Source organism: Polypterus senegalus, chromosome 16, assembly GCF_016835505.1.
Source record: "Polypterus senegalus isolate Bchr_013 chromosome 16, ASM1683550v1, whole genome shotgun sequence".
NCBI classification, from domain to species: Eukaryota; Metazoa; Chordata; class Cladistia; order Polypteriformes; family Polypteridae; genus Polypterus; species Polypterus senegalus.
The window spans coordinates 36,388,183-36,415,475 of record NC_053169.1 but is presented as its reverse complement, the minus strand read 5'-3'; the positions used below and the strand labels follow the sequence as shown (position 1 = coordinate 36,415,475).

Below are 27,293 nucleotides of genomic sequence, written 5' to 3'. Positions count from 1 at the left end.
TACTGTGTCCTGAGGGATTATCAGTAGATGGACTTGCTGGAACCATGCGTTTACTACAACAAACTTTTCTGGCCACAAGTAAAGTGGCTATTAGGTTGCCATGACCTAAATATTTTTGCATTTCCAGAACGTACATGCATATAAACTGACTTTTCTCTGTCAGAACCACCCACACAGGCTCAGGTACAGTTGCAGCACATCCTGGTGGCATCCTCGGAACCCAACAGGGTTGTAACGAACTCCAATTCCCATGAAGCCCTGCGGGAGTCCGAGCTATCTCTGCCATCCAGTGGGACTGCCATCTAGCGTTCCTTCCAAGGCAGAGGCGTCTCGGCCGGTCAGGGGCCCTGGCCACCCATTACAGTGTCTAGTAATCATATCCAATGGCAGTGTAAATCTTAAGTATAATATTTTAAGTTTTATTGTTTTCAGTAATCATATCCACTAAGCTGGTAACTAGTTATCCATCTCTCTGTTATCATATTTACTTAATACAAAACAGTGTTGTGATTGGTCAGTGCCTGTCCTGGTAGCATCAGCTAAGTGCAAGTCCATTGCAGGTCACACATATTCACTCTTAAAGGGCCAAGTTTAAAAACCCTAATTAATCTACTGTTCACATGTTTTGGATGATCACGGAAAATAAGAGTGCTAGAAAGACCCGGTGAACACAGAGGGAACCTGCAAATGATGTGAATAGGAAAATAAAAAAGTCTTTCATATAGTTATGTAAAAAAAAAGTTTAAAATGAGTGTCCAGAATTGGTCATCTGGCGTTTATTGTTTACACATCTCTTTTTATGTGAACCTGTAGTACTAGGGTGTTGTACCATGTTAGCCATTATGGATGTAGTGAGAAGTTAAGCAAAATGACTCCTTTTGATTCCATCTTGCCTGAAGTAGGGGCCTGAGTTGCCTCGAAAGCTTGCCTGTTGTAATCTTTCTAGTTAGCCAATAAAAGGTGTTATTTTGCTTAACTTCTCAGTACATGTGAACCTGTGAAATATAGCCCAAGACAAAATAAGTCTGGTCAATTCATATGAAAATTGGTGTTTGGAATACAGTAGTGTTTAGGACATTATGACGTGCCTGACGATTATTGTGAGCAACAGGGAGACCAGAAGAAGATAGAGAATCTGAAAGATAACAGTCAGGGAAAGAGAAGGGTCGATAGCGGGAGAGCAAACAGAATCAAGATGCGAGAACCAAAAGGACAGGACAAGCATAACAGTCAAAGCCAGAAATGAAGTCGAAACCAAAATAAGAATCCCATCTTTAGGTTTTTTAAGAAGGATTTTTTTTTGTTCACTGGGAGATATGGCACTGTGTGATTGGCAACATATTTTTATCATCACATCCTATAACATCTGTTTTGGTGATGATGATGGTCAAACAAAGGCAACAAAGATGCTGTACAGTAAACAAAGAAAATAACAATAAAAAATAACTTTGTAAATACATAATAAAGAATTCAATTAACATCACAAATTAAACCTTTGGCCTTAAAATCTCCAAAGTAGGTAAGAACCTATGTATACAAGTGTCAAATACTAAAACCAGGGGTTTTCAAGCTCAGTCTTGAAGCCCCTCTGAGACTCCAGGTTTTTGTCCCAACCAACTTCACAATCAGTGAGTCATTTTCACCTTCAGCTGATTTCATTATTTAATTAAGCAGCTGCCTTTGTAAATCCTTCCTTATGTTTCTTTTTAATTCACTTTTTGTGGTACTTTTGCTCTTTTACTTGTGTCTGAATGCTAACAATTATATTCACATGGAACAAACACGGGTCCAAATGATGCTGATTGCCGAAAGGCAACTTCAGTACATCTCCCTTGTGTAGTTGTTAGCAAATAATGGTTTAAATAATTTTAACCTTAAAAAGAATACTATTTTAAATTGCAAGATCAGAAGAATAATTTTACTCTCTGTCTAACATGCATAAATGCATGCATCATTACAGAATTATGTAGTGTTACTGGTTTGTAATTTTTAGACTGATGATTTAAAGCACAGAAATTAAGAATTAACATTGTGTTTAATTAATAATTCTGTCCAAATAAAGTAAGAATTTTTTGTTTAAAAATACTTTGTGTAACTGCATTTCCATTCACATAATTCATAATTACAAAGAACCAACAATTTGTTATTTCCTAACTTTCTAGGGATAACATTTTCACAAGGTGTTTTGCAAGTGAAGAGCTGTATGGTACATATGCGTCCACGGTTATTTTTGTTATTTTATTATTGCCACAGAGAGTTTAACTGATTTGCACAGGGTTGCATCCTGATTCTGAGGTGGGGTTTGAAGCTGCAGACTTGCTTATAGTCCAATGGTTTAGAAATCAGCCCACACCACATTTTCATTACTTGGACAAATTGTTTATTCACCACACTACAATGCTGCTACCATAAAATAGAATCATCCTGAGTGTGTAATTGTATGCTTTGTTTTCCCACAGATGATTCTGCCACTAAGGAAGTCAGCAGGGTAAGTGTGATATACTTATTTCTCTGTCCTATATCAAACCTTTGCCTAAGCTTTTTAGCATGTTATATTCTCCCTATGGTACTGAGTGATAAAAGAATGTCTCAGGTAGAAGATGTTGAACTGAACAGTGTCTAATGGCAATAATAGAATATGAAACCTCCTTTAGGTGGCGTGCTCTTGCAGACCTTCGGTTTTATATTTTGGCTTATTGTTTTATTGTGCAATAGGAGGACAGAGAGCTTAAGGGTCCTGCTCAGGTGACAGAGTGGGAGAATGTTACAATTTTAGAATTAATCTTGTGCAACTGTGTACTTTTATAGTCCGGTGCACTACCTGCTATATGTATTACAATTATTTGAGACATTTTATATACCACAGTGGTGCAGGTGAGCAGGAGCACTTGCAGTGTCGATGATGGGAAATGAATCTACAATCGCACGGTTTACTGCATGATCCAAACTGCTTTGCATGGCTTAAATGGGTAAATCACTTCTTCTTTTAAAATAGAATTAAAAAATATATTTTAATATCCTCCCACAGTCCAAAGACATGTAGGTTAGGTCCATTGGCGATTCTAAATTGTCCCTAGTGTATGCTTGGTGTGTGGGTGTGTGTGTGTGCGTGCCCCGCGGTGGGCTGGCGCCCTGCCGAGGGTTTGTTTCCTGCCTTGTGCCCTGTGTTGGCTGGGGTTGGCTCCAGCGGACCCCCGTGACCCTGTAGTTAGGATATAGCGGGTTGTATAATGGATGGATGGATAAATAGACTTTATGAAATTGTGTGTGTGTATTCTTTATCTCTCTTTCTCACTCTAAATTTATATGTATATACACACACAAGGGGAGACCTAAAAAATTCTTGAAAATGAGGTTAAAAAAAACAAAAACAAACTTTATTATAAAACTTAAGGCAATTCCCTTTTAGTCACTCACAAAATACTCTCATTGACATGTAATACACTTTTCCTAGTGCTTCTCCCATTTCTGGAAGTATTTCTTGTACTCCTGTTTTGTTAATATATTTAGAGCCTCCTTTGTTTTTTCCTGGATTTCTTCCACAGTAGCAAATCTTCTTCCCTTCAGTTTCAGTATTAATTTTGGCAAACATTAGGGGTGCAAACAAATAATCACATTGTGTTTTTGGTGAAAAACCCTTCCACTGACGGTGCAGTGTCTACAGGAACGTTGTCTTGGTGCCAAATGCAGTTTTGGGTGCGCTACTTCTACAGACTTTTTTCATGATTCTTTTCAGTAGACTCCTCAGCAGTTAAATGTAATGTCTCAATTACAACTCCATCTACTGGAAGCAAACTCCTTATAAACAAGTTGGTCTAAGTTGAAAAATGCAATTATCTTTTTCTCTTGGAAATCTACCGTGTTGGCATGGAGAAGAACAATTGCCCAAGTCACATGCACAATTTTAGAATAATTGCGAGAAATACACACTTGATCAACTCACCATGATGCCACTTGGCAGACTAATTACCCAGACTGTAGGCATACATTACCTAGATACTGTAATAAAACGAGGCAAAGACAGATAAAGGTTTGGGGCAGCCACCCATATAATTTGGTATCCTGGCCTTTCAAAGCACTGGCACTGAAGTGCATACAACAGAGTCTAAAACTAGACTACGGGAGAAGGGAAAAGGGTAGGCTTTTAAAGGGGAAGACAGGAAGTGAGGTCATAAGGATCGGGCACATGTTCATTATTCATTGGATCAGGCCCGGATGTGACATCAGGGGGGCCCGGAGCTGGTAAGGTCTGTTTCCATTGGTTCGGTCCCAGAAGTGATGTCAAGAGAGCCAGGTGGAGCCTCCCGGGTTTGGTCTACAGGGAAGTGAGAAAAAGAGTCAGTGCACTCTGCCACATCCCGGCATGCCTCAGAACTGCCTTCACTCGAACCCTTTAGCTGCCTCCCATGCGCGCATGCGTGACAATACATATTCCATAAATACACCCTACTCCCATGCTTTTGACTGATTCTGGGAATTTTTGTGTCCCTCCTCGTACATATGTGCATATTTCTATATATTTATAATGTGCATGTATGTATGTGTATATGGCATATCATTGTATGGCATGTCCAAACCAAGTAGTTGGGCCTTAGTGGGGAAAAAAGAAGCCTTGGGCCAATAAGGAGAAAGGAGCGTGGCTTAAATCACTGTAGTCATTGCTCTGTGCATATCCCTGGTTAGCCCTTTCTCTTTTTTGAGAAACTTTCATATTTTGTAATATATATTTTTAAAGATGTTATATCTAAACAGATTTTATGGAAAACTGATCAAACAGAAAAATATGTCACTTGACTACTTGAAATTAATTGCATTAATTCTGTCACGCTCTTGTTACATTTGGCTTCTGTTGTCTTGAAACTAAACTCTAGTTTACCTGTCACTTAATAAAATTAAAAATGTAAACAATTTTACTTGTTTCTACTTTATTGTTGGAGGGAGGCTGTTGTTTATTATTAGATTTCTTTAGCTTCTTTAAAAATCTAAATTTACCCATGGGACAAATGAATATTGTTTGTTTGATATTTTATTGTTATCTATTAATGCTTCAGATTTTTCTTTCACACTGGTAAAACTGAACTTCAACATTTTGATTTAAAAAACCTGCAAATAATTTAAGATATTTTACTGTGATACATTTTTTTTACATGTATATACGGTAGGTTTCGCAAAAATACTTTGAATGCAGATTTGTTATTTATTCGTACTTGTTGTGCTCCCTTGTTGTTTTCCTTGTTTCTCTCTTTCTTTTTCCTGCTTTTGGAATTTCTAAAATTTCCCAAATCTACATTAGTAAAGGTCTCTTACAAAGCAGTCTGGTTTAGTTTGTATATGCTGATCCATTTGTGTACCGAGTGGTAGATACAAATTAAAGCCTAAAGATTTTCTTTCCACTAACTTAAATCACATCTCTTTTTTCGAAGCAGACCATTGCTGTAATATAATGTTTAAGAAAGAAGAGATAGCTAATCAAATTTTTGAACATGGAGCTTAGCATTTTTAAAGAGAACATGTGTAGTGGTTAATACGTTAAAATTGACAACCCAAAACTTCATTTTTTTCTGTCTTATAATGGAGAGCATTCAGTTACATAAAGACTGTAAAATTAATGTTAAGACAGGATAAAAAGTTATAATCTAATCGAGTGTTTAATACCAAAGAAAGTATTTATTGAGGGTGTAGAGTCAATTGCCCCTGCAGTGCCAGAAAAATGCTAAAGAGAAGTTGTGTTGATAATATTGAGCTCAAATGTCCAAACCAGAGGAGTTTCAGTGTATAGCTACATGCCGTTTATAAAGGTAGAGCTATACTTTACTTGTCAGCCAAACCAGCGTCTTTTTGTAGTGATGGCAAAAACATTTTATCAATAAACCATAATCATATAACTCTAATTTACTGTATGTCCTTAGAACAAATGGACTAGCCTACTATAATGACAAACTTTAATGAAATCAAAATTATAATATTCCTATTTAAAAAGTGATTGATGATTCCTATATGCCATGTGCATACTACTTTGATATGGGGATGAACTGTGATAGACCATGAATGGTCAAGTTTTGTGTGTCTCCTATATATTATGCATGTATTGTATTAGACACATAATACATTAGTGATAAAAGCATGCAATAGAAAAACATATGAAAGTTTAGGGTTAAGTGTGCTTTGTCTAGCAATTATTCTATTATGAGATTTGCTGAGCTGCTTGACTTACCGGATGACTGGCTAGAACTAGTAAAGAAGTGTGTTTGAGGTCAGCAAGGGCAGAAGGTATAAAAATACAAGATACTTCCTGTGAGAGTGCTGTCATGGGTAAAACATTGACTATTGAAGATTTGAGAAGAAAAGTAGGATAGGACTAGTCAAGAGGCCACAATGGGAGGAGAGACGCCCCTACTCTTCAAAGCCCTATTGACTAATGCTTTAGTAGTGACATAAATAACAAGGCAAATTGAAACCCTGCCAGGTAGACTAACCAGCTCACTACGTTATACAAGAACAACTTCCACCTGAGCACTAGGCACATTGAGTGTCTAGCTTTCGACGAGAAGTGCTGCTATCCATCCAGGTTGTATTTAGGGTAAATTCAACACTCGTTTGTAATTGCTTTGCATCAGTATTAGCTACATTGCTGATCTTAAAGATATTTATAGGTGAGACTCCTAATAAGTGAATTAAAAGATAATCCCACTCCCCTGCTTTATTGCCGTACATTCTGTTTATTGCCTCTGAGCAAGTTAATGACAAATGACATGTGCAGTCAGTTCTGGTTTGATCCGTCTGTGATCAATGTCAGCGAAAGATATCACAGTCTGAGACCTGACTAACAGATAAACAGATGGAGGTTAAATTGGGAAGTTTATAGGTAACATTTCCATGACAAAACATACTTGATGCAGAAAATGCAGTGTCACCATCCGTTCAATGCACAATATCAGAAAATATGCCTTTAGGAAATAAGAGGGAATGAGTTTACCTGGAGAAAACTCTGCAAGACTACTATACTACCCAACATACCAATATGCTGCCCATTTATGCAGTTAATGTCAAGATATAGTATCCATTTTTTTTTTAACATTAACAGTGAAAGATTAAAGACTTTGCCACAATAACTATCCATGTGTCCTACCTAGGTTTACTGTACAGGATTTTCTTCAGCTTAAGTAGTTGATGGAATGGGCTGTCTTGCCATTCTGGGTTATCTCTCTTACTCTGCTGGCTGTGATAAGCCCCCTGGCTGTAAGTATTTAATCACTGTCTTCCGAACCCAAAGCTTAGAAGTAATGCTGGGCGGTATAGCAGTTCATACTGAAAACCGTTTTTTATTTTTGTTATGATATGGATTTTTCTTATACCACAACACCGGTTTAAATTGCCTAAACGATGTTCGAAACGTGGCACAGTTGCAAACTGTTCAGGGGGGGACCTTTTTCACTGCTACACTGCTAATCACATGCATTAGTGGAGGTGTTGTGCCGGAGCTCTTTTTCACTGCTACACCGCTAAATAGGCATGCAACGGAGTACATGCGGTAGTGTTTGTATTGCGGGATAACTATGGACAGAGAGCAATCCGAAACTGAAGCTGTAGCTTACGATAAAGTTGAACATGATGACACAGAAGAACTGTTGCCGAAAAAAAGTAGTCATGTCCGTTGCCTGGAGATAGTTGGGTTTTAAAAGGTCGGATGTGGACCATTATGTTCAAATGTGTGAATACTGTTTCTATACTACTGGATAATACTGCAAGTCAAGTTGTACTTGTTTTATTTTTTTTCAATACAGTGTAATGTACCTGGGTACTGTGTAATAGTGTGACGATATGTTGACTTTATTCTCGACATTTCCACTTTAATCTCGACGCTTATGATAAGAATAAAGTTGACATGTTGACTTTATTCTCGACATTTGTGCTTTATTCCCGCTGTTTATGTCAAGATTAAAGTCGAACGTCATAAACTAAACTTCATCGTAAAATGAATATTTAATTTACTAGATTTTCTCAAAACCCCTTCGTAAGTTATCCATCCATCCATTTTCCAACTGCTGAATCCGAACACAGGGTCATGGGGGTCTGCTGGAGCCAATCCCAGCCAACACAGGGCACAAGGCAGGAACCATAGCACATTAAATGCTTTGTGTTAAGTGTTCCCTGAGCCATGTTAAATCAATACGTGTTTCTTAAACTGACTTCCTCTTGTACTGAGAAGGCGCCAGCAGCGATCGCCGCACAGAATACATTCACTGCATGATATTCCTGCTCCCTGAACATTTAGAATGCTAAGATAAATACTTGATATAATTTTCATGATGAAATGCATTAAAGCATGTATTAATCTTGTGGGGGCACGGAGAACACTTAACACAAAGCATTTAATGTGCTAAATTAACTTATGACGGGGTTTGAGAAAATCTAGTAAATTAAACATTGATTTTAGGATGAAGTTTAGTTTATGACATTCTACTTTAATTATAAAATAAACTATGAGAATAATGTGGAAATGTCGACTTTAATCTCGACATAAACGGCAAGAATAAAGTGGAAATGTCGACTTTAATCTCGACATAAGTGTTAAAATTAAAGTGGAAATGTTGAGAACAAAGTCGACATGTTGACTTTATTCTCGACATTTCCACTTTAATTGTGTATGTATAGTTTGTTTTTTTCTTCCCTGTGTCCGTATATTTTTTTCTTCACCGTTTCCCTAATACGATTCCGTAGGGCTATACCACAAAAAGTTGCACTTTTATTATTTATGTATACACTCACCTAAAGGATTATTAGGAACACCTGTTCAATTTCTCATTAATGCAATTATCTAACCAACCAATCACATGGCAGTTGCTTCAAGGTGTGGTCCTGGTCAAGACAATCTCCTGAACTCCAAACTGAATGTCAGAATGGGAAAGAAAGGTGATTTAAGCAATTTTGAGCGTGGCATGGTTGTTGGTGCCAGACGGGCCGGTCTGAGTATTTCACAATCTGCTCAGTTACTGGAATTTTCACGCACAACCATTTCTAGGGTTTACAAAGAATGGTGTGAAAAGGGAAAACATCCAGTATGCAGCAGTCCTGTGGGCGAAAATGCCTTGTTGATGCTAGAGGTCAGAGGAGAATGGGCTGACTGATTCAAGCTGATAGAAGAGCAACTTTGACTGAAATAACAACTCGTTACAACCGAGGTATGCAGCAAAGCATTTGTGAAGCCACAACACGCACAACCTTGAGGCGAATGGGCTACAACAGCAGAAGACCCCACCAGGTACCACTCATCTCCACTACAAATAGGAAAAAGAGGCTACAATTTGCACAAGCTCACCAAAATTGGACAGTTGAAGACTAGAAAAATGTTGCCTGGTCTGATGAGTCTCGATTTCTGTTGAGACATTCAAATGGTAGAGTCAGAATTTGGCGTAAACAGAATGAGAACATGGATCCATCATGCCTTGTTACCACTGTGCAGGCTGGTGGTGGTGGTGTAATGGTGTGGGGGATGTTTTCTTGGCACACTTTAGGCCCCTTAGTGCCAATTGGGCATCATTTAAATGCCACGGGCTACCTGAGCATTGTTTTTGACCATGTTCATCCCTTCGTGACCACCATGTACCCATCCTCTGATGGCTACTTCCAGCAGGATAATGCACCATGTCACAAAGCTCGAATCATTTCAGATTGGTTTCTTGAACATGACAATGAGTTCACTGTACTAAAATGGCCCCCACAGTCACCAGATCTCAACCCAATAGAGCATCTTTGGGATGTGGTGGAACGGGAGCTTCGTGCCCTGGAAGTGCATCCCACAAATATCCATCAACTGCAAGATGCTATCCTATCAATATGGGCCAACATTTCTAAAGAATACTTTCAGCACCTTCTTGAATCAATGCCACCTAGAATTAAGGCAGTTCTGAAGGCGAAAGGGGGTCAAACACAGTATTAGTATGGTGTTCCTAATAATCCTTTAGGTGAGTGTATAGCTTAGCTTGAAGCAAGGACCATATTAATGCAATTTGCCTAAGTGATGGTTCAGTTGGTAAAGATGTCATCACCAAGTTGCACTTGTTTTATTTTGTTTTATTTTTATTTGGTGAATACTGTGTAATGCATCTGGGCTTGAAGTCTTGAAGTAATAGTAGTAGTACTGGAAGCAATAAAAAGGTTCTATATTTTGACTGCATCTGTCATGCAATGTTATTCCTTCCCTTCATTAGTGCCACCCCCTTGAAAACTATCACGTTATGGGATTATGGGACCATGCAAACCTGTATTAATATTTGTGTGCACATTAAAATTTTTTTTTGTACAATGTACAATGCTCATGACAGTGGAATAGGTTATTCTTAGCTAGTCTAATGCAGTAATTGCAGTGGAAAATGTGGTTAAAATCCACTCATGCATGGGAAAAAATACTGTTGAATACCGTGAAACCGGGATAATTTAGAAACATACCGTGATATAGAATTTTGGTCATACCGCCCAGCTCTACTTAGAAGGGTGTGGCGGGGGGTGACTGTTTATAATGCTGTCTAGAAATGATCCTCGTGTACTTCCCACACCACAGATGGCTGAGTTTCATTTAAAAGGTAAAACCAGAAAAACATGAGTACTGCTTAGCTGGCTGCTGTGGTCTACAATGCAGCAATCACACAGGACACCTACACCATGAACAAGTATTGTTGCCCCGGTAGAGCTTTACTCCTCTCACTAGAATATTCTACAAAGCCCCCTTGAAGGTTGTCCTCAGACATCTGATAAAAGCCCACATGTCTCTATCTATGCTTGCCAACTTCTGTAGATGTATAGTGGAGTCTGGTATGACACCTGTTCAGCTCAGCACTGCAAAGCATGGCATATAGTCAGCATAAAATATTGTTAGCACCTAGCTTCTGTTCATGACATTTGTAACACCTGGTACTTCAGTAGTACAAACCAAATTATTAAACATCTCTGCCATCCTGCATAGTCTCTTTACTCTCTCCATTCAAAACCTTTAGCACTCACATTACAATTCAACATTTGTGGCTATTTCTAGAACTAAACAATACAACCCATTGGGTGACTTCTGTTAAATCTGGCCATTCATGGTCATGCCAATTGTCTCAATTGTGCTTCTAATGCTTCAACAGCCTGTCCTGCCTGTTTGGCCAGGATACATTGTGACACTCTTACCTGACAATTTACTCTCCAAAGACCGAGCGCCTAGTTGCAGTTGTTAACCATTCTTCACCCCAGTTGCCAATACACTCTGTCTCTGCGTCATGCAGCTGCTAATCTAAACCAGGATTCGGGAATAACAGGATGTGTAGTCTGATAAAGTGATCCCTGGGTAATTTGTAATTTAATTCTCAGTCATTCAGTTCACCTTCTTATTAGCATCTTCTTTGGACTGCGGGCATATAAATAGATTATTATGAGGATGATGAAAGTTATGCAGGGATGGAGAGCATAGCTGTAGAGGGTGAAAGATTTTAATGAGAGCGTACAGGTGGTAATCACCATCACTGGGGAGACATTCTTGTTTTATTTATTAGTGGAACAGACATGAGGCAAGAAGAGTCGATGAGTAAACAAATGAAGAGTCTTTAGGGAGGCTACTCTAATCAGCCCCCAGCCATAGTAGTGCACAAATAGTTACATTCTTGTTAAATATGTACAACATGCCCTGCCATCCTTCATTTTCCTTTAGGGGGGTTTTCCACACTGTTAAGGAGTACTTTGATGACAGTATATCCTGACTTTGAAAGTCAACATTCAGGAAAGGAGTGTTGGAAGTCACAAGCACATGCTAATGGATACCTTTTCATATCTTAATGTACACAAGTAACCAATGGACAACAACAAAAATTACACACATATTACATGGCATCAAAACAAGTAAGAGAGATATTGGGTAGTGTGTCGTTATATTATTTTATATAGTGCCTTTGCTCTTGTGAACTCAAATTCAAAGCACTCTACAAGGACAAAGACCTTGTACAGCTCTTTAGATGTCTTTAGATGGCTGCTAAGAGGCTTGGTCAGAGTAAAGATTTTCACTGGCAACCTTATAGTTTAGTGTCTATTTCCATGAACTACTATTCCGCAGAATTTCACTTTCATGATCTGTACAAGTGTGACAAATGTACAAGCTCTGAGTTGACTTGCTAGAGCTGTATAAAACACCAAAGAAATGAAAGGCATCTGTTAGAAAAGACTTGGCACCAGACCTAAGCTGACTAATTTTCAATTCAGGGAAAGTTTATGATGATTAAGTTAACGTGAGTTCAGCTTGAGAAACTGTAGATAATGTATACCTGTTTATCTACAATTGCAAGCTGTAACTATACACATAGAATGGACATGCATAATCCCTCTCTTGAGCATCTCATGTTAGCATTTTTTGTCATTAACTTCCCAATGTCTCAAAAACAATTACTAGATTTATTTCTATAACATGTTTTCATGTACAGTGCAATGTAGGAGCATCTTCAAGTAACAATTAAATTATATCCACATGTATACCACTTTGTTCAGTCCTTTTAGTTAAACTATGATCTGCTGTTATGGAGCAAATCTATAGACTAAGCCAATGCTTAACATAACACAACACGGGTTTATATTTAATTTTTAGACTAGGGCTACATAGATGATTGAAATCAACATCATTATTAGCACTATTCTGTACATACAATGATTTGCTAGTTAGAGCACTGATGCTATGTAACATTGTTTTATAAATCATGGGATGGCATGATTTCATCAAACAATTAATGACAGGGGGATTAATTAAATTGTGTACTTTAATCCCTAGTTGTATACTATTTTTACTGGTTACATATGGCTTCATATAACACTCATTTTTAGAAATTTCAGTGACTTGGCTTGGCTAGCTTCAAAGTTTATTGTATGTTAGTATTAGGACTGATTTCAGATAGTAAAAGCTAATTAATTATCTTGGCTATATTCTCTGAGAGGACCTTGGTGCCTTGCCTGTTTTAGATTTAACCCATCTCTTTGGAAAACCTCTGTTGCTCCCAGAATAAATCAAAATTGTCAATGAAGGTGAGGCTGTGCAGCACAGAATGTCTTCAACCAGACACTGAGGGGAAAAAAGTCGATTGAAGGACTCATCTGACTTTCAGAACATAGAAGAAGTGGTCCATAGATGACGATCTGTGCAGCTAACTTTTGGGTCCCTCCATGAGCGAGGAGGATCAGTGATCCAAAGTTCTCCTTCTACACCTTTAACTGGTGACTGCAAATGTCATGTGTTCCCATGTGGAAAACCACAGCACCACCATCTTTGCAAGGACAGACGGAGCTTTTATTTTTTTTTTGACAATGTCCTGAACATGTGCCTCAGGTAAGTAGAACACAAAAGTCCCTTGGCCAGAAGGCGCACAGTTCAGATTTCGTACAATGAAGTCCTCAAAATGACCATAGTACTTTGGCAGGCAACTGGTACAGAGTTGAGAGCTTCAAAATGGTTGCTCAAATGCAACACTGGTGCTTGAACTCGCTGGCTGCAGGCACTACCATGACTTGGACGAAGCTGGCAGGCAATTGTTGGAAGGAGAAGCCTGCTCACAATGCCCTGCTTGCAATGCACTGTAGCTTAAGGGCTTTCAGGTGCCTGTAGTGAGTGTGAAGCTTTTGAATTTGTTTCTCCAAATCCTCCAGTTGTTCATGAACGGTTAGTAACTCCCAACTGCTTTTTTCTATTGTATTGCACAATTTTCTGTGGGATCTTACAGCCAACAAAAATGGAAGATGAACGATATGTCAACACACAGAACTATTCAGTGCAGGAAGTGGCCAACAGACATTCACAGTCACCTTCACCATCTAATTCTTCTGGTTTTCCACTGCCAGGCACCAGTTAATGACTGCCTATCTTGTGGGCCAAGTACATGAGCATTGCCAGAGGTGGGCATTTAAAGGCGTTAGGGTTTTATTTATCCCAAATATTCTGGATATGTTATATACTGCCATCTCTGTTTCAACAGCTATTGTCACTCTATCAGCTTTATTTGGCCCAATTCCTGTTTCTTTTAATCAAGTCAAGTCAAGTTGGGGAGCATGCACTGGTACAGTGCATTGCCACACCCACTACACGACGAAACAACTCGAGATCCTGGTTTGCAACCCGCCAGGCAGATGCATGGTCCAATCCCATCCTCCGGAAATGACCCTCTATCTGCTGCAGCCAGGTGTTACGTGGGCGACCCCTTGGCCTGGTCCAGCCATTCGGGTCCCCAATAATGAGGATCTTACGAGCCGCTCCATCACAATGCAGGTAATGTGCCTCATTTGGTACTCCATGAGCAGCCTCTCATTTGACACAAAGTCAAACCAACGGTACCCAAGGATTTTCCGGAGAGACACAGTACCAAAAGAGTCCAGTCTTAGTCCCAGGTCACTGGATAGCGTCCATGTCTCGCAACCATATAGCAAGACAGGAAGCACCAGGACTCTAAAGACTTGAACCTTCGTCCTTTTGCATAGATATTGGGAGCGCCACATTCCCCTTTCCATAGACCTCATGACCCACCCATGCTCTCCCAATCCGTCTACTGACTTCATAGGAAGAGTCACCAGAGACATGAATGTCCCTGCCAAGGTAGGTAAACCTCTCAACAAGGTCAACACTCTCTCCACAAACAGACACACTGCTTGATGGCTGTGCCCAAGAGGTCATTAAAGGCCTGGATCTTTTTTTTTTATCCAGGACACTCGCAAGCCCAGACACTCAGACTCGTCACTCGGTCTCTCGAGCGCCCCAAACAGAGCCTTCATTGACTCCGCGAAGATCACAGCATCATCAGCAAAGTCAATATCCGTGAATCTTTCTTCACCAATAGATACCCCACAACCTTGCTCAACACCCAGTCCATACAAGCATTGAACAGAGTAGAAGTAAGTACACACCCCTGACGAACCCCAGAATCAACTGGGAAAAACGCAGAGGTCCTGCCTCCACTCTGCACAGCACTACCAGTGTTCAGGCCGGCCATGATATCCATCAACCTCGAAGGGATCCCGCAAACCCTCAGGATGTCCCACAGGGCAGCTCGATCAACTGAGTCGAATGCTTTGTGAAAATCGAAAAAGGCTGCAAAGAAGCTGTGTCGATATTCGCATTTGTGCTCCATGAGAACCCTCAGTGCCAGGATGCGGTCGATGGTAGACTTCTTAGGCGTAAAACCAGACTGTTCCGGTCACTGGTAGGTAAGCAAGTGATCACAAATCCTATTGAGGACGACCCTAGCAAGGACCTTACCCAGCACCAAGAGCAGTGTTATCCCCCTGTAGTTGCTGCAATCCAGGCGATCACCCTTCCCTTTCCAGATAGCGACGACAAGTCCCATTTTCCAGTCAGTTGGGATGATGCCAGTCTCCCAAATGGAAGCAAAGATTGCTTGAAATGCCAAAAGGACAGCCTTACCACAAGCCTGGAGAAGTTCACCCCGGATACCACAGATCCCTGCAGCCTTTCCCCACCTCAGCTGGTTTACCACCTGTGCAATCTCGGAGGATCAGCCTCAAGAACCGTGGACCCAGAGATATCCAACGTTCAAGCCTGAGGATCAGCTTTGAACATCTGCTCAAAGTAGCCAGCCCAGCGGGTCACAACTGCAGTGTCATCCGTAAGGTCCGTTCCATCAGCCGCCCTGAATGCGACTCTCCAAGGAACAGATTCAGATGTGCATAATGCTTCGGTTCATCTGTAAGCAGGACGTGTGTCGCTAGACCAGAGATGGCGTGTCACTTGCTTACAGATTTCTTTTATTCCAACCACATTATTTAAATAGCAAAATGCAGATTAAATCTATTCTCACTAACAAATGGTTTATTTAAAGTTGCCAATCAGCCTAATGCATCTACAGTGCCGGAACTGAAAAACAAGCACCCTGTTTTTGTTATTGTGAAGGGGTTCTTCTTCACAAAAGACAGAATCCAGCAGTCATCCCAGCACAGTTGTCTTCTGTGGTTTTCCAGACCTTCTTGGGTTGTTGAGCTCACCAGTGTATTCCTTCTTTTTAAGAATATAGCATATGGTTGATTTAACCACTCCTGTGGCCTCATGTATAATGCCGTGTGTAGAACTCGCACTATAACATGGCGTAAGCACAAAAGCGGGAATGTGTGTACGCACAGAAAAGTCCAGATGCATAAATCTGTGCGTACACAAACTTCCACGTTCTTCCACTGCATAAATCCCGGTCAGTGTGAAAAGTAACGCAAGTGCACGCACCTGCTGTCCTGCCCCAAATCCCAGAATTATGCCTCTTTGAATATGTAAATCAATATAAATAGCCCTTAAGCTCAGCGTTCTGTGAAAAGACAATGGCAAAACCATAAGGAAAAAGAGAAGAATTTCAGCGAATACCAAGTGGAGGCAAGGAAAACGTATTATTTATTGGTTTAAACAGTGTTATAAACAAGAAAAGGAAGTTGATTGCGTGACAGTGTGTTGGAGAAACTCGAAAGCTCAAGTTCACAAAGTCGCACAGTGCCTGAAATAAAAATGTTGTCACATATCAAAGTTGCAGTGAAAAGGTGAGTCGTAGCCCACCATCTGAGTGTCATATAAAAGCTTATTAGGGCACAGAGGGAAAAAAAAGGCACACAGTGGGGAAAAAGCATGAAATGTCAACTTTAATCTCGAAATTTCTACTTTAATCACGTAGTTTATTTTGTCATTAAAGCAGAACATCATAAACTTAATCTTAAAATCGTTTAATTTACTAGTTTCTCAAATTCCATCGTAACTGAAGTAGCACGTTAAATGCTTTGTTTTGTATTTCATCTTCTATGTGCTCTGTGTGTGAATCACTACATGTTTCTTAAACTGGCTTTCTCATCCTCCGACAGGGAACAGAATCCATTACATTTATGATATTACAGCTCTCTGAATAACTAAAATACTGAGATATATATGTGATATTATTTTGATGATGAAAGGAGTTAAAGCACGTTATTAAACATGGAAACATGGTGGCACAGTGATTGTGCGCGACCTTCGATGAAATAATTTATTGCAGCAGTACTGTCTGTTTCAGACGTACTAACCCCCAATTACTGTCCTTTCTTTTCTTTCTCCAAATACCCAATCGCCACACAATCAGCTCTGTAATAGATGTTAAGCCATCTGTAAGCTTATAACTCCGATTCTTCAAAACTTTTAAGGAACATTGGAATATCTTCATAGTAAATATGTAATTATTCTATCCTTCACGCTAGTCCCAGTGAAGCATACAGTGCGAGGCAGGAACAATCCGTGAACGGAGCACCAGATCCTTGCTAGCAAAGCTACACCGTGTCCTTTAATTATTATCAATTTAGATTATTTAAATGAAGTTAAAGTTTTATTTGTATAATATAATAAACATATTTTGCTGCATTTCATCTTAAAAATAATATCATCATCATATATAAATACGCGCTTTATAAATTGGCTCAGGTTGTGCAATATTATAACTGTAGTGCAAGTTTACAGTGAGGTGATTGTACTTATAAGTACAAACAGTTCTTGAAGGAGCACTTGATGGACTGATTGATTGCGTTTAGAGCTCTTGGGATGAAACTCTATTTGAACCGCGAGGTCCGTACAGGAAAAGTTTTGAAGCGTTTGCCTTGTGAGAAGCAGTTCAAATAGGAAGCATGGCTGAGGCAGCATGTGCCTGATGCTGTATACCGATCATTCTCTTTCCGATCAGCTGCTCCGAGTGGTGCAGTGACAGTAATATGGAAAAAGATGATCCGCTGTGGCAACCCCTAACGGGAGCAACTGAAAGAAGAAAAAGAAGGTGCAGTTAGAGTAACAACGCTAAAGCAGCTATGGTATTTGGCATAGTTTGACCATTCCATGGACCATTATATTGTTACAGGTTAATTACAATCAGATGCATTAAACTAATAAACAATATGTGGTTAATTTCAGTGTATTTTTAAAGCCGCGTCCGGTATGTAGATCTGAAAAAGAAAGGGTAACCACACAGGAATAGTGGCACTGCTTTGATGCTGGGTGCCGCCAGTCTGCAAAACTGAGCAAAGAACTTTAGGTTTTATACATCACGATTTGAATGTGGAAATGTTCTTATGCCACATTTTTGTTCATACGCACTGTTTATAACTGAGGCCACTGGTGTTTCTGCTATCTTTCTAAAGTATTTGTTTTGTTTTTTTAGCCTAATGATGGACTGTTTTTACTTGCATGGACAGTTCTTTGGACTTCTTGTTGGTAGTTTACAGTGGTAGCTTCCAAATGCAAATTCCACACTTGGAATCAATTATAGACCTTTTCCCTGCTTAAAAGTTAATAAAATAATGAGGGCACTGCTCCAACTTGGCTATGGAACAGCTTGTCCATCAAATTTCCAAATACTTTTGATCCCCTGGAAATTGGAGAGGGTGCTATGCAGAGAAATGGCTATCATTCCTAAATGGCTCATACAATATTTTTGATAAACCCCTTACATTAAAGTGGAAAGTCTACACTTCAGTCACATAATGATTGCTTTATTTCAAATCCATTGTGGTGGTGTGCAGATCCAAAATTATGAAAATTGTGTCATTGTCCAAATACTTATTGTATGACCTGACTGTATTAATGTCACAGATGTTCTCCTCTGAATTGCAACAACTGGCTGGGCACAACATGGGTTCAATTTAATTTTATCTCTAAAAACATTTTAATTTAATATTTTAATTTTAATATTTTCTGATTTCAGTGAAGAAGCTGATGTGTTTGAAATACAGTAGAACACCCATGTAGTGTTTTTGTAGGGAATGATGGTTGGTGTGGGGGGGTTTGGGGCAGTGTTAAAAGCAGGAAATTGTCAAGGATTTCTCAGGATCCCATTAATTAAGGTCTCAGTTTGCTGTGTTTAGGATTTTTGTATATACTTCCACTGCAGTTATTTTTATGATTTAATAATTGTAATAATTATAGTAGTTTTAACAATTGTTGAGCCCAGGTTGTGTACAGCTACTCTAACCTGACACAGACAGGCAGGACACAAGTTTCTCCACACAGTACACCTTTATTTACAGGTGGGGAAGCGGTTTCTTCGCTCCCCACCAGAGCACAATGTCCACAACACCAAAGCACAGTCTTTTAGGTCAGCGGAGAGAATAGCCCTAACTTGCGACAGTTGGACATCCAGGGCAGCAGATTCATATGTGACAATCACATGTCATTACATTAAATACAACTGGGCATCTTTTGCAGATGTGTGTGCAGATAAGCGCACTGCATGCCAGTCACAGTAGGAGCAACCTCGCTACCTATACTAGTGTTCAGAACTGCTGAGGTGCAGACCATAGTTCCAAAAACCTTTCTAGCATTTCCAATGTACCGTTTTTTTTGCATGACCACATCAGTCACAATTTTGTGTGTTGCCAGTTGTAATAAAAGTTGCTTCTTTTTTAGCATGTTGCTACGGTGGAAAATGTTTGCTGTGTGCCTAACCCGGGCCGATCAAGTAGGCAATCGTTGGAATTTTCAGAGCAGCCTGTGATACCAAATTGCAGCTGATGTAAATAGCTCTCTACGCTGCACTGCATAGATCATATTAGTGGAGATGTCAGCCACTGTGGCTGTTTGTCTTTTATGTTCCATTCATCCCCGCCACTGTCAACAAGCCCCCAGCACTAAATCCTTGTTTTAAAACGCTTCCATTTTTGTCTGTGAAGGAAGTGTGAGGATACATTTTTGAGATTAATGCAACAGTTACATACATGTGAGCAACCGTATGTGTAACTTGTAGAATGAAAGACATGGACCTTTTTGCTGTATCTTTAATTTCAACTAATTCAAGATTAGTTTAAAATGTCCAAAAAAAGGAATAGGGTAATAGGTTGCTGAATAACATATTTATTGTTTACAAAGCAATATTTAATTATTTTTTAATATTATTATTTGTTAAATGGTATAGGTATTTTATAAAGTAGATGCCACTGCATTGTGTTAAAACAAGGAGCCCCGCACCATAATATGTGTGGACTCTAATGTGGCAATAGATATGTTTACTAAATTATTGTGAATTTTGAATGAGTGCAGTGCTGTGAAAAAGAAAAATGATATTTTTTTCCTCATCTTGCAAATACTAATGTTAACTGTTCATTACTAATCAAGTATTGATTCTTAAATGTCATTTTATGCTTATGTGTATGTTATAAAGATACTATGTAAACAACCTTCAGATGAAGTGTTATTGAAATTTGTCACATCATATTAATGTTCTGAATGCATGGTTAAATCATCTGTTAAAATTTTCATTTTAAATATGTCAGTACATGATAATTATTAAAGATATAATTGATACTGACTGGAATCGGGATATGTGAATCAAAATCGAATTGGCCATAAGTACTGACACCCAGCCCTACTTGTAATGACTATTTTGCACCTAAACCCTCCCTGTCACACTTATCAGTCCTGTCTTCCATCTTTTGCACCACTTGTTTCTGCATCCAGAATACCAGTAGTGATAACTGCGCTCAAACCAACAGCGCTGATCTTTTGCTTCTTCATTCTCTTCTTTTCCGTCATGAGCTTACAGATGCACAGATATCCTGCACTGAAATGATGTGAAGTAGAGCAGGAACCAGCATCTTTTACTTTGCATCTGTGTAACAAAATTGTTCTATTTATTTTCTATATGACGATACTAGGCAAAAAAACAGGATAGAATCTTGATTATTGGTTATTCTTACACATGTGAAATGTGGCCCGGACACAGACAGACGGACAACGGCTTATCGCCCAACACACACATGTTTATTCTGTACAATATTTACAAGTTTTATATAAGTCTGTGCACAAACCCAGTGCCTCCAGCACCGATCCTCCAAAGTCCAGGCCTCTCTTCCCAGTGCCTTCCTTCCGGCCGCCTCCACTCCTCTGTCTCTTTCGTCTCTCGTCCTCTTCCACCCGACTCTTGACTCTGAATGAAGGGAGGCGGCCCCTTTTATAGCAGCCCGGATGGGCTTCAGCTGCTCTCTGACACTCCTCCGCGGACACTCCCCTGTGTGGCGGAAGTGTCGGCTGCGCACCCGGAATACCTCCGGGTGTCCCCAGTCTTCTTTCCCCCAGCACTTCCTGCTGTGGCGGAATTGCTGAGTTCCAGGGTTCTCCAGGCATCGGGGCGCCCCCTGGCGGTGGCCACTGGCCCCTACAGGGTTGGGCTTCCAAGCCCTCCACCCATGGCTCCCAACACAACCAGGGCGGTCGCCCCCTCGTGGTCTGGAGGAGGCGCAAGCCCTCCTCCGGTCCACCTGGGCGTCCCGGCTGGGTACCACCCCCAGCCGCGTGCCACACAGACACACTATTAGCTACAATGTGAACATAGCCTAAAATGAGGAGGCTTCTTCAGACAAAAACTTTATGTCAATGTCAGCATTCAAAAAACATTAAATATGTGAAAATGCTAAATATGGGAAAATCAAGTCAAACGTGTACTGAAAATGCTTTTTTTCAGGTAGGGGGCATTTGCACAAATTCTGCTCGTGTCCCCTGATGGTCATGACAGGCCAGTAAAGATCAGAAAGAACTCCATGATTCTGAGGAAGAATTCCAAGGTAGCAGCTCTGCAGAGTGAAGTCCGTAACCTACAAATACAGTTAGTAGTTGAACTAGGCACCTTTCAGCAAAATCGTGGAATTGCTACCACTGCCACCACACCAATCTAAATGTTTCTGGCTTTGTTGCCTTAGTGTTGGCTCTGTTACACCTTCTGGACTGACCACCCATTTGTGTAAAACAATCCAACCAGAATCTGGTTTCATATTCTTGAGATTTTTAACTCCTTTTCATATTATGCAGCTCTATCTAATTGTTTTCTAATAATATCTGGCTTAATTTCTGGATTTAAGGTCAACAGAAATGTTCACTTTGTTTGGCCCTTTAACAGTTGCTTCTGTCATAAATTTATTTTTTTTAAATTATAAAAGCCAATACTGGCTGCTGTGAACCCTTATAGACTGCTGTTGCTGAGGCCAAACAAAGCTGATCAGTAAACTCTCGTCTGTCATACACAGGTCTGACGTGAAGTTGTTTTGCTTTCAGCCTATTTTTGTTATGCTGTTACTCTCAGCCATATAAACCAGCTGCCCAAATCTCTAATTTAGTGCTTGCACAGTGTTTGAATCACCATGGACGATGCAAGAAAAGATTTATGTCATCTTGATTTATTTATGGACTCAAATCGGCAAATTAATTCTAACCGTAAAGGTTTACTAGATTTGTTTTCCAGCTGGGACAGTTAATTAAAGGAAATGAGAACCCGAGTGTGAAAACTGCTTAAACCTTCGTCACGTTCTCCTGTCAGAAGGCGACGACACTTGCACCAGGCCGATTCCTTCGTCATTTGTCTCTCTGAGGTCAGCCAGTCTGTGATATTTTGAGCTAATTTGAGGTACTTATTGTAATGAATCATCCGCTTTGTCATCGACCTCTACCTGTAGTGCTCAGCAAGTGTGATGAAAAAACTGTGGCGATGGAACTGTGTGAAAGTGCGCTCGGGCGTTAATGGAACATGAGTGAGGCAATGCCGGAACAAAATGAAACCGGCGTTAATAGAGCAAAGCGTCAGAGCAGAGGCAGTTAAGTGGGTGCTTTAGTTTGTTGAGGGGATGTGGTTAGCAACACAGCTGTTTAAATTATTTGTGCTGGTAGAGTGTATTCTTTTGTGTTCACTTGAATTCCCTGCAGTTTCCTTCAATTCTCCACAGACATGCATTTGATTAGTGCAAATTTGAGTGTGAGGGTATGACAGACAAAGTTCTCTGAGGAGGAATTAGCATCCCATTCTGGACTGGTTACAGTTACACAAATCTGAAATGGATGCCATAGGTCAGAAAATGGGTGGAATTTGTGGATATGGTATTTTGGCCTTAGTATTGTAAACTATAAATTTGCCAGTTCAAACCCCAACTCTATTTCACTGTGTGGGTCACTTAAAAATAAATGTTATTAAAATTTCTTTGTGGTGACACTATTGGTACAATGGTACTATATAAAATAATGGATAATGCACCATCAATCAATCACATGCTGTTTGGCTAACAAGGACTCTCACCTTGTGGGACATCTGGCCTGGTGTTTAGGATATTGGGCTGTAATGTACATGACTGCTTCTTCTGGCTCACTTTGTGACCACGGGCAAATCACCACTAGTGCTCCAGTTATGCTGCAAATTTGCATTCTAAATTGTTTAGTTTCAAGTTTCATATCCAGTACATGAATCAACCCATCTGTAAAGTGCAGGCCAGAAATCGTTCTTTGACAGAGTTCCAGTGCACTATAGAGCACACCATCACAGGGCCTGATAAGAATGTCCAAGTTTGGATGTGGGAGGAAACCCATACAAAAAACTTGCACAGAAATGTCAGGCTCTGTACAGGAAATGACCAGGGGCCTCATGCATAACGCCGTGCGTAGAATTCGCACTATAACATGACATAAACACAAAAGCTGAAATGTGCTTACGCACCGAAAAATCCAGATGCAGGAGTCTGTGCGTACTCCAACTTCCACGTTCTTCCACTACATAAATCCTGGTTTGCGTGAAAAGTAACACACAAGCAGGTGCCTGCTGTCCCGCCCCAATTCCTCCCAGAATTACGCCTCTTTGAATATGCAAATCAATATAAATAGCCCTTAAGCTCAGCGTTCTGTGAAATGACAATGGAAAAAGCACGGGGGAAAATATAAGAATTTCAGCGAATACCAAGTGGAGGCAAAGGAAGAACATACTACTTGTTCAAATAAACCGTGGTATAATCAACAAAAGGAAGTCGATCGAGTGACATAGCGTGTTGGAGAAACTTGAAAGCTCAAGTTAACAAAGTCGCACAGTGCCTGAAATAAAAAAGTTGTCACATATCAAAGTTGCAGTGAAAAGGTGAGTCGTAGCCCACCATCTGAGTGTCATATAAAAGCTTATTAAGGTACAGAGGAAAAAAAAAGGCACACAGTGGGGGAAAAAGCATGAAATGTCAACTTTAATCTCGAAATTTCCACTTTAATCACGTAGTTTATTTTGTCATTAAATTAGAACATCATAAACTTAATCTTTAAATCGTTTAATTTACTAGTTTCTCAGATCCCATCGTAACTAAAGTAGCATGTTAAATGCTTTGTTTTGTATTTGATCTTCAATGTGCTCTATGTGTGTGAATCACTACGTGCTTCCGTTCTTTCTCTTTCTCCGACAGGACACAGAGTCCATTACATTTGTGATATTACAGCTCTCTGAATAATTAAAATACTGAGATGTACACGTGGTATCATTTTCATGATGATTAGAATGAAAGCATGTTATTAAACATGGGAACACGGTAGCGCAGTGATTGTTCATGTCTCACACAAGATGCTGCTGCGCTATGCACAATCTTCAATGAAATAATTTATTGCAGCAGTACTGTCTCTATCAAACGTACTAACCTCCAATTCCTGTCCTTATTTTTCTTTCTCCAAATACCCAATCGCCACACAATCAGCTCTGTAATAGACATTAAGTCATCTGTAAGTTTACAACGACGAATCTTCACAACTTTTAAGGAACATTGAAATATCTTCATAGTACGTGTTTAATTATTCTATCCGTCTATCCTTCCAGTGTCGCGCCAGCCTTAGCAAATATACAGCGCGAGGCAGGAACAATACGTGAACTTGCTAGGGCTGCAGCACCGTGTCCTCACATGTTTAATTATTAACAACACAGATTATTTAAATGAAGTTAAAGTTTTATCTGTATAATATAATCAACAGATTTTACTGCATTTCATCTTAAAAATGATATCGTCATCATATGTAAATACGTGCTTTATAAAGTGGCGCAGGTTGTGCGATATTATCACTGTAGTCAGGTTTACAGTGGGGTAATTGTACTTATAAGTACAAACAGTTCTACAAGGAGCAATTGATTGAGTGCGTTTATAGTTCTTGGGATGAAACTGTTTCTGAACCGCGAGGTCCGGACAGGAAAGGCTTTGAAACGTTTTGCCATGGCTGAGGCAGGATGTGCTTGATGCTGTATACCGATAATTCTCTTTCCGATCAGCTGCTGCTGTGATTCCCCACTCAGGTACAGTGATACAAATACTCTGAGTGGTGCAGCGAGAGTAAAATGGAAAACGATGATCCGCTGTGACAACCCTTAACGGGAGCAGCTGAAAGAAGAAAAAGAAGGTGCAGTTAGAGTAACAACGCTAAAGCAGTTACAGTATTTAGAATACTATGGCTTTTCTCTGGACCATTATATTGTTACAGGTTAATTACAATCAGATACATTACACTAATAATTAATAAACAATATGCAGTTAGTTTCAGTGTATTTATAAAACCGCGTCAGGAATGTGGATCTAAGAAAGAAAAGGTAATCACACAGGAACAGTAGCACTGCGTTGACGCTGGGTGCCTCCAGTCTGCAAAACCGAGTGGAGAACTTGCATACAACGGGGTATGAGGTACCGTGGAAATGTGTGTGGCTTTACGCCAAATTTAGGTTTTATAAATCGCGATTTGAACATGGAAACATTCTTACGCAACATTTCTGTGGGTACGCACCGTTTATACATGAGGCCCCAGGTGTTAAATTTGAATAGATTTGAACCTAATACTCTGAAGCTGTGAAGCAGCAGTGCTAACAGGACAAAATGGGGACAGATTCTCAGGCAGGACATGTTTTCTCCTTTCTGTACTGTCAAATAAGTGAAATGTTACCTGAAACCTTAGACAACAGGTTATTATGACCCTGGCACCCAAGCAGGTTGGTTCTTTTCTGTCAACCAGTTCATTACCCTATGTGACTTTTCCATCAGTTGTAGCATTTCATTTATAAGTTGTGGACATTTGCAGCCCATGACTGCTGGTTATGTTGTGTGACAACCCCAGCCATGACAAAACTATAAAAGTTAGTCTCTGTGTGTGTGATTGTTAACAACCAATGCATAATCACCCGAAAGTGCAATGCAAATAATAAGGCCACAGGCGGGAAACAGACGGACAGGAGGATGGCTGAAGTAACGATACCTTGTAAACGTTCACACTGTCAGGGAGCACATTAATTGGCTGTCAAAATGATGCAAGCTCACTCTACTTTACTATCTGGAACAGTGCTCAGAAGTCATGAGGTAGTTGTATACTCCATTATCCCCTGCAATTCCTAATTGGGTAATCATAAGATTGTTGGAGAATTTTCATAAACATAACAGCTGAGGTCACCATTGCTATGGTTCTAAAGGACATTGTTTATTACAACAGATCTGATGGAGCTGTTGCCATACGAACGCCTACAGTTCACTATGATGAATGCTAACATATGTGAAATTGTTGGAGCTTATGAAGGATAAAATAATTTTCCTGTTTTAAATTACTGTACATCATTTTGCACCTATCAGGATAAAGAGAACAGTATAGCTCATCTTACACCCTATGTTTTGTATAGCTACAAAAACACCATCCTGTCTGAATATATTGGCAAAACATCTAATCATTGAAAAGGAATTTCATATATAATAGTTAATCTCATGGACCTACGATCCTAAAATAAATTGCAAATAAAAACCAACTTAAAGATAAGAAGCTGTTGAAACGACTTACATATTATAAATCGTTACTTCTACCAGTTCTTCTAAAACTGACCATGTATTTTATTACTTCTAGTGGCTCCTCTAGAGCAAACAGAACCTTTCAGTTTTGGCAACCAATTCTTTTTTTTGAACATGAAAAAGTACAGCTTGGCATTAATCACATTGCTAATATAAATTTTCTAAGTAAGTAGTGGTCTTCAAAGAAACATTGATGTAATGATGTAAATGCAATGCTTTCACAAGACCTGACATTTCGACTAATTGACAAGGTTCTTGATTATCATCAGCAATGTGCATTTCTGTCTCTGGGACGTTCTTCTATTGTGTATCCTGGAATTTATCTTTTATTCCTGTGACCCATCATGTTTCTTTGCTTCTTAGTTGGTCATTATTCAGCAGTACTGCTTGTTAGCATGGTTTAGTGTCTTGTCTTCATATGAGATGAGATTGTGTGACCCAACAAAAGCCTAAATGTAAACAGTGATAAACTCTCTCTGCAATTGTTGACACGCATTTCTGTCTTTGCCGTTTTTGCATTCTGTATCCCACACTTTATATTCAGCCGATTGCACTGCTCTTACTCTTCTTCGTTTTATTATGATGTTTTTCATCGCATAATTGAACTTTGTGGTTCCCTTCACTCTGAGCAGATGTTTCTGTTTTCCTTTTTTTTTCCTCCATGTCACTAGGTTTTGTGAGCAGTTTACTGTTAC

The 27,293-nt window shown here is 39.6% G+C and overlaps 1 protein-coding gene across 4 annotated transcripts in view; it reads left to right on the top strand.

Moving 5' to 3' along the window:
• The window catches only part of pde10a (phosphodiesterase 10A), a 345,652-nt gene that overhangs the window by 229,981 nt on the left and 88,378 nt on the right, over positions 1-27,293 (top strand). For all 4 annotated transcript variants that reach the window (XM_039737895.1, XM_039737894.1, XM_039737892.1 and 1 more), the window contains exon 3: positions 2,460-2,488. In XM_039737895.1, coding sequence (XP_039593829.1) covers positions 2,460-2,488 — 29 coding nt within the window. The remainder of the gene's footprint in view (positions 1-2,459; positions 2,489-27,293) is intronic.